Source organism: Pteropus alecto, unplaced genomic scaffold (genome assembly GCF_000325575.1).
Source record: "Pteropus alecto unplaced genomic scaffold, ASM32557v1 scaffold196, whole genome shotgun sequence".
NCBI lineage: Eukaryota > Metazoa > Chordata > Mammalia > Chiroptera > Pteropodidae > Pteropus > Pteropus alecto.
The window spans coordinates 7,310,158-7,319,482 of NW_006439717.1; the positions used below are offsets into that span (position 1 = coordinate 7,310,158).

Genomic DNA, 9,325 nt, shown 5'->3' on the forward strand with positions numbered 1-9,325 from the left:
AAGGAATTTGAAGGAGACTGCTGGTGTCCTAAGCAGAAAGAATTGTAGTAGAATGAAAGGGGCAATGTAACTGACAGAGAGAAGTGAGGACAGAGAACAAAGGCTTACATTTTCAATAAGTTTCACTGGGAAGAGAAGGAACAAAACAAGATAATGGCCTCGTGAGATGAAGAGTGGAATAAGAGTATACTAGAGAGCCATGATATGACTCAGTTTCTCTTGACTTGTAGAATTCTTGTTGCTATAAAATAAACACATGCTCACTAACTGCTTGCAAAACTGTATTTATTTTTCAGATCCAGTCGACAAAAGAACAAAATGCTTCATGAGAATTCACTTTTTGAGTGAGATACAAATGTTTCATTATTCTCACAATTTTGTGATATATTTTGTTTACTTATAAAATAAATACCTGCCTGTTACAACTGAAAGGGTAATATTAACTGTTAAGTGGACTTTGAAGTCGTAGTTTGTTGGCACTGGTCTAAGCAAGAACACGTCGTGATGTGCCTGTATCTGTAATTTATTGTACTACCATTGGGACAGTCAAGAACAATATCTCTGAATTCGTAGTTTTCTTCTTTGCAGCAAAGGCATGAATTTTCCAACTGAAAGATGTCATAATTGTACCTAAAAAAAATACAGTAATAAATATTTTTGAAATGGCTTTTGACATAAATTGACATCAATGATCAACCTCTAATTGTCTAAGTGATGTAGCAAGCCTTCCAACCAGTTTATTCTTTTTCTACACCCTATATCTCATTTCTCCTTCACTATAATTTTCTGACATGGACTAGTGATAAGTGATATGTAAGACCAAAAAAAAGAAAATAAATTCGAAGTGGAGATTTATAATCTCATATTAGAGTATTATAGTATGAAAAAAACATATTAAATATTCCATTTAATACCAAATTATTATTAATCTCCATATATTAATCTATACATGAAAGTATACAATAAAGGAAAACATGCAATGTAATATGTTATATCTAAAATGCAAGTGACAGTCTAAAAACATACTTTTAAGCAAGTGTTTAAGTACTCTCTATAATCTCTGTATAAAAATAAATACATTTGCCATAAATGTATACTTTGATATATTTAGAAAACTACTTCAAAATGATTCATCACTTGAAAAGTTTATTTTATTTCTCAGATTTTAATATTTTAGATATTAAGATCCTGATCATTAGATCTCATGTAAAAAATTGTCCATGTAATGTTTTAAAAGCTTAATTTTCTCTACAATGTTAGAAAATTAATGCACATTACACATTCAAAGAAAAACTCACTTGATGGTGTTTTTGCATTCCCCTGTGCATCTTGCCATCTCAATCCTTTTCCTGCAACCATTGTACTTAACAGTCACATTCACAGGTGAAGATCTGCAATGAGTATTACCTAAAACAAAATGGATAAGAGAATCAGAAATGAAGTTTAACATTAACAACTGCTAAGTCTCAGTTTTCTCAACCATAAAGTAGAGAAGAAGAATAATAACTACTTCATAATGTTATTGGAGGGATTTAACTACCTCAGTATCCAGCACAAGGTACCTGTTTAATACTTAATAAATGTTATATTCATTGCCATATCACTACCTTAGAAAAAGGAGAAGGGGGAAGGAGGAGGAAGGGAGCAGGGGAGAAGGAAGTAGTAAAGAGCGGGGATGAAAGGGAAGACGGAAGTGCTTCATTTTTGATATCCATATTTTCATTGCTGATCATCCTTATGATCTAATATACTAATTTACAACATAACTTGCTGATGTTAGGAGAGTTGGCTAAATTTCCTTCCGTGAAAATTATATTTTCTACCTTGTAAGCATCACTGGTTTTTACTAGGAAGAATGCTGCAACCAACATGAACAAGTAACTATAATACATTATGTACAAATATCAATTGTTAGTTTATGCATATAGGTTAGAATATCTGCTGTGTTAAAAACCCAATAGACTTTCCATTAATGATCTAAAATTTGGTTTAAAAAAACACCAAATTTTTTTCAACAGTTTACATTCCTTCTACATGCAGAGCTTAATTTTACTTACATGTATAGCAACATTTTTTTGAATCATAGACTCTGTCTTCCTATATGGATGAGAGAAAAAGAAAAAAGACTGAAAAACTTCTGTATTTTTCTGTAAATAATATAACATTTCTTAACTTATTGAAATAGCATTACATTACAAGGGGAAAATGAAACAGATGAACAAGCTGATCTCCCACCAGTAAGCATGGTGGGAGACAGTAATAATAAAAATGAGACAATATTTACACTAACTTTTTCAACAGTGGGTTAAAAGAGAAAAACAATATTTAAGCTAATTTTTTTAAAGTAAAATGCAATGGAGTAAAAAATTTCTCCTTACTTATTTTAATTGAAAAATACTTAAATAACAACATTACTACTAGATACTTTTTCACGGGCATGGATTTTTACCAAACACCTTATTATAATCTTAAACTTATCAATGTCTCAGAGTACAAACTCAATAAATGTTGAGATCCAATATTAGAATTCTAAAATAAAGCTTTAAACTATATTAACAATTATATCTTCAGGAAGAAAAATTAGTTAAGCTTAAATCTTCCTTAAAAAATTTAAATTTAAGCAGTTTTTAATACAAAACCCTACCCATATTTTGGGGGGATAAAAATGAAAACTGACACAAAGAAAGATCTGAACATATACATATGTGTGCTTATATAAAAACTTTTTATTTTTATAAAAAATTATTAACTCAAATCTATAAACCTTGAAAAAAATCATTTTTATGTTTAAAATAGCAAAATGACTTCTACAGTAACTTACTTCTTCTAGAATAGTACTAGATAAAGTTGTATAGAGCCTGCAAATATATCTTTGATATGAAAATACACTTGACAATAAAAGGTAGATGAGATAGGTAGAATGAAATCTTCAAAAGATTTATGTCTACTGGTCAGACACAAACTTTTCCAGATGCGAAAGAAGAAGGTTGTGTTTGTATGAACATGAGAAGTGAATCTTGTTATTTATTACTTAAGAAGATGACTTACTTCTGCACACCAGGTCTGCTTTGGGCAGTCTTGGACCACTGCAACGAAACCAGTATCATGGCAGGAGTAGGAGACACATGTGTTGTTGGGGTCACCAAATGAACTACCAATCTGGAACATAAGGAGGAGGAGAAGACAAAATAATTATTCAGAGAACAAAATAATTGATTTCTTTTTTTAGTTTGACAATAAAACCTGTAAAAAAAAATCAAATTTATGATATTTAGTGAATTTCCAGACACACTTTTAGCCATTAGGTTAATATTTAAGAAAAGGTGGATTAAAACCCTTGCACTTCCATAATAAATTGAAGTTCCCCAGAATGTTTCAAGATTCTGAAATTAAGATTTTCCTACAGTTACTCTATTATACTTTTCAAGTATTTTCAAGAAAGATTATTTTATGGTGAGCAGTCAATTGATCAATTGTTATACTCTAAGTCTGAGGAAAAACAAGAAATCTAAATGAAAAAAAAAAATGGCACAAAATAGGTTTGTCACTAATGTCAAGTCTACAAGACATCTTTCCATCTTTGCTGGGGTATCTATACTTTTAAAGCTCTCTAAATGGCTTTACAGTTAATTAATTTATGTTCAAAATTCAAACACCAGTTTGGGAAATTGTGTTTATTTCAGGGCCTCAAACCACAAAATGAACTTTCTGCTTAACTGGAATTTTGTTATTTCAACTATTTTGCATATAAATGATTAGAGGTAAAATTTTTCCTTTGTTCTTTAAACATCATCATATTTTATGTTTAAAACTGTCATAGATTCTCAAGTCATGTCATCTTTGGAAACTAAAAATTAAGACACCCAGATAGAAATTTGAGTGTGATAAATGAGTTATCAAATTAAGACTCTCATAGGCTTTGTTTTTATGTATTTCATAACCCACTAAATATAGTTTTTTTTAGATTTTTAATATTTAGTATTACTAGTTCAAATGTATTAATTTCGATTTGAGAATCATCTGGTTTTTACAGCTTCCTGATACGTTTTCTAAAAAGTTAAATTACTTTCCAAAATGCCAAATCAGTTGTCAAAATCTACCCCTGCCTATACTGTGCTGCTATGTTCACATAATGGGGTTCTAGTCTTTTGGGTTTCCTTATTTGATCTCTGACAGTTTGTCCATCTGATCTTTCTGGTTATAATTACAGTTTGACTCTGGTCATTGATTTGAATGTTACAAAGTGTATCTTCTCCATCTGATGAGACCTATGGGAAAAAATTTGAAGCCCTGCTGCTAGGTAGTTAATGATTAAGTATATTTTCTCCCTTTGAAGGGAGCCATGCTGAGTGTTACATTCGACATTCTTTTTGAAATGAATATGGAAAGAAAATTAACAGGCTCTGCCCCACCCGTTACCTACGATTTTTTCATATTATAAGCTGAAAGAGCCTACATTTATTCATAATTATATAAATAAAAATATTGTAAAGTAGAAACTACCTTACCTCATAGTTGATGTTGTTAAATAAACATGTTCTTGGTTCTGAAAAATACATACATTATTTTATCCTAAAATAAACATTATAATTATTTTTTTATTTATAAAACAAAAATTGTAAATGGGATTCTATTTTTTAGTCAATTATAATGTTCTTCCCATAATATTACTGCCTCCCTTTCATTTACTGATTCTATTCATAATTGTTAATTCTGTGTTTCTCCCACTCTAAAGATAGAAATTTTAAGAGAGTAAGCACTGATTCTGTTTCATCACACCCATCTAGCACATTTTGACATACATTAGTAGCCTAATAAATATCTCTTGAATATGCGACTATGGAAACAATTATTCTAGTGATTCAAATAATGTACTATGAATACACACCACAGTATCCAATTTCACAGCAGGTATCATTAGATTGGAACTTTATAAGCCTTTCTCCAGTTTTGCATGTGGGTGGAGAAGGGCACTCCTTGGCTTTGCAGTCCACAGCATTTGCATCAGTACAGGTGCATTTGTGGCAATTGGCAGTCCATGTGTCTCCAGGCTACAGATACAAACCAAGTTTAGACTTCTATTCAAATACAAGAATGACAATAAATTTGAATTAAAGTAGAGAGAAACTGTACTTACAGATTTCTCTTCTCCCAGTGGACCATGGCAAACTGTTAACATGAAATGATAAATGTCAACTACATTTGATAAAACATAACCATCTGTTATTTGTAGATAACCACCAGGTGGCCACCACTGTAATTAACACTAAGATTTCAGAGACAAAGAATTACGAAGGATCGTATGGTGGCCTCGAGGTAGAAAAATCATATCCACCTACTTTGAGCAAACTGTCCCTAAAAAGCATATATATTTTTTCTATTTTTATAAGCCCCAGAAAAGGAGAATTCTTAATTTCTCCTGGCAGTGGTCAATAAATCTTATGGCTACTGCTTTACTTACTGTTCTATAGACTGATGTCTGCCTCCATAATCCTGCAAGTCACCAAGACGTCATAATTACCAGTCTCCAGAGCCTTCTCAGTTTTTCAAGTTCCCTATAGTAGCTGACATCTCATCTTCTTGAAAATGTTCTCCTGCCTTCAGATTCAACACCCTAAAATTCCTATCTTTGTTATCACCTCTTCCTCCTCATTCTCGTTTTGTCTCTAGTTTTACCCCTGGTACCTTTCTCTATCTCCACAGTGTCTATTGTAATATCAAGGAGATGACTTTCAAACTTCTAGTTCCAACCCAAACACCTCATGTAAGCTACAGGCACAGGTCACCCTCAGCTTAATAAATAGTATCCCAACAAATCTATAAAAACCTAACTCAATGTAAGCAAAACAGATTGTATCATCTTGCCCCTAAAATCAGTTTCTTATCTAAACTGGTTTTCTCCTGTTAAGGACTAAACTATTCTTTTAATTATTTAAGCTTAAAACTTAGAAGTCATTTTGATTTCTTCCTTTCCATCACTTGGCATCCAATCTACTGCAAAATCTTATATCTTCATCCTCACTTTAATACCTTCCTGGGTTTACTAGCTACGATACTATTCCAGGATCTTATCCTTGATGTAGCATACTCTAGCTGTTTTGGGGGTTACACTGACACAGACCTCTTCCTTATGGTCTTATAAAATAAATAACTTATTTTGACATTCTGGCTTATATGGTCTGCCGTAATGTAGATCAATACTGTCTCATTTTTCTCATTTACATATCCTGGACTACTCTACATATTGTTCTCAGATTCCAACCTTGTAATTAAATACCTGAGGATTCCTCCAAAGTATATACTATATGTAAATATAGTGACACATAACATGCACTCTATATAATACATATTTCACATTTTTTACTGTGAAATTTATTTTCAGCCTTATACAAAAATTGCTTTTTTCTTTGATAATCTTCCTTTTTCCACTATATCTTAAGATAGAGAATGTTTTCTTTTAACCTTTGCCACTCTCAACAAAGCACATCACATTGGCTTGGGAATAGCAGGGATTCTAAAATTATTGAACGCTGACTAATCTTAATGGTTCTTGCTACGATTCAGTCCTCAAAAAAACTAAAATTCTGTAGTTTAAAAAATACTATCGAGCGACAATATTTTGATTAAAATATCATATAATTACATGAAACACTTTAGTAGGTAAACTATTTTGACTAACAAGATGTATTTATTTAGTTTGGCTTCATTAGTTTGTGTGGAAGAAAACAGATTACCATTCGATATTTATTTGGTAAATAAAAGCTTAATTCATCCACTTTAAGTTTTCCATTCTATAACATATTCATAGCTAGGGACTTTTATTAGCATGACCTCTGAAATTTGATTTACAAGAACCATTAATGCAGAATGATTGATTTTTAGGTGCATGTAATCTTACCTGGAGGAGGTGGAAGTGGTGCTGGGCATCCTGTGTAAAAACAGAAAGCTCACATTAGTCTCATTATTGGAATAGTTTTGGGGTAAATATAGTTATCTAATTACTGAAATAATTAGCTACATAGATAGTCTTACAAACAGACATATTCCCATCTATCTTCCCTTTCTGCTCCTCATGGCATTTGAAATTCCACCATTAGAGAGTTCCTTTTGGATCCTGAATTTTAATGGGAGGGGAATATGAGAATCTAAAAGAGCAATGAGAAAACATCAAGGTAAATTTCCTTTACTTCAAAGGTTTCCTGGAAGACAGTTTTGATGAATAGGACAGTAAAATATTTAATCAAAGAAGGAAAAGAATAATTCAGATATACGAAAAATATAACTATTTTTAGTTACCTAGTTTTAATCCTTCAAGAATATTACTCTCTTTTTGTCTCATTGAAATATTTCAATCTTATTCTAACTTTACCCCCACCAAATGCTTTTTGAGACTTTACACCTCACATATTTTGGTCGACACAACAATTTACTGATAAATTTCAAATTCTATTTTCAAACAGCTAAAAATAAAATTAATGTTTTTATTCTATATACCAAACAAACAGCTGGCCAAGAAGCAACAGAATATGTGGAGGAACTTAAAATTTCTGCATGTTTAGGTAAAGAGACACAAACAAATAATAGGTACAGGAAAAGCAGAAAGGAAATTAAAGATACGGGAGTTCCGGGTCTCCAACATCTCTCTTTACTGAGGGAGGCTAGGCTATTCCCCAATTATGAATTGGGGTCTCTGCTTAGCATATTAGCAGAAACCAGCAACAAGAGATCTATTAGCCACAAACGCAACAGAAAAAATCTTCCCTGACTAGAATTCCAAAATTTCATTAAAGATATTTATAAGAGGAGCCATAAAGAACAATATTATAATCTCCATGTATCTATCAAAACAAGTCTCTAAAACACTTATGATCATATAAAATCATTCTCTTAATAAAATCTTTAAGGGGATCCCATTTAGTGTAGGATAAAGTCCTGTTTAAGTTTGGAAATAAAGTTCGCCATGAACTCTACTTACCTTTCCAATCTCATTTTTTTTCTCAGAACCTCACATAATCATTACCAACATCTGGTTGATTTTTGAATTCACTCATGCTATTTCATGTCTCTGTCTTTTCAAAGGCTGTTTGGCAGAATTCCCATCTCACCTTGGCCAATATTAAACTCAATCATACCCCTCTTGATGCCTTCACTCACTAATACCAACTAAAAGGTAGGAATTAACACTTTCCTCTCACTGCATCTCTGGGACCATAATTGTACATATTTATGGGTTAGCATTAAACACACTGTAAAGATAGTGTCCTTGCCCATAATAATCTGCCCCCTACCCTTCACACACACAGAGTAATAAAATGGCAAGGGCAATATTTTATTGATGTTTTTGCTACCGGTGTCGGCTACAGAGTCTAACACATGTAAGACATTAAAGAAATGTTAATTAAATAAGTAACAAAGAAATTAGGACTTTTCCCATACTGAACTGTTTTATTTTCAGTTCCTTGATTTTCTGTTGCTACTACAGTAGTGTCTGAGGAGAAAAACAATGACGTTGTCATTTTATTTATTAGAATAACATGTATGCATATTGAGTTTCTCTATATTTGAGTGCATAAATGATCACACAAATTCATGCTAAAGAAAAGCTTTGTGTAGAATAGACAATTCCAATCTATTTAGGTCATTTCATTTTATCTGGGTAGGATACTTTGGGGATGATTTTTATTCTGTTTGACACAGAGGAGAAGCCTCCAAAAGAAAATGTTAAAAATTTCATGAATAGCACATTTCATAATCTCATACTCAGAGATTTCAAACTAAGAGACTCATAACTAAGTCTTCAGGAGAGGAGTTCTGGTGAAAGCCTAACTCAAAAAATCCTAGGAAAAATAATATATCCTGAGTTGAAATTCAAAGTCATGTTCCGAAAGGAAATTTATCATAATATTCCTGGCCTCTCTCTCCTGTTTTTTAATCTCGCCTGTCTCTCAAAAAGAATTCCTTATAAAAAATCACAGGCACGTTGATTATCAAAGAGTTTGTACTGTCAGCATCCATATGTTTGCATTTCACTTCCAGAGGTTTCCTTGACTCCTGTGGAAGCAGGGACTACAAAGGGAGGAAAAAGAGTGGTGTGTATAGCAGACTGGATAAGCTAGAGTTTAACTTCTGATAAGCTATCCTGTTTTTTGAGATGCCACCAAGTTCATTTATTACTACTACTACTACTACTACTACTACTACCTACTACTACTACTACTACTACTACTACTACTACTACTATTATTATTATTAACATTATTTCTTGGTAAATTCCAGAAGCAGTGGTTGTTTCAGACACTTCCTTCAAAGTACCTAAAAATGAGTA

General features: G+C 32.1%; 1 protein-coding gene across 1 annotated transcript in view; it reads right to left on the reverse strand.

Moving 5' to 3' along the window:
• Positions 1-305: 305 nt before the first annotated feature.
• The window catches only part of MUC19 (mucin 19, oligomeric), a gene marked incomplete at its 5' end in the record, with an annotated part of 13,383 nt that continues 4,363 nt past the window's right edge, over positions 306-9,325 (reverse strand). The window contains 8 exons of the mRNA XM_025050251.1: positions 306-630; positions 1,299-1,407; positions 2,058-2,097; positions 3,049-3,159; positions 4,509-4,546; positions 4,889-5,051; positions 5,138-5,169; positions 6,899-6,928. Coding sequence (XP_024906019.1) covers positions 447-630; positions 1,299-1,407; positions 2,058-2,097; positions 3,049-3,159; positions 4,509-4,546; positions 4,889-5,051; positions 5,138-5,169; positions 6,899-6,928 — 707 coding nt within the window. The remainder of the gene's footprint in view (positions 631-1,298; positions 1,408-2,057; positions 2,098-3,048; positions 3,160-4,508; positions 4,547-4,888; positions 5,052-5,137; positions 5,170-6,898; positions 6,929-9,325) is intronic.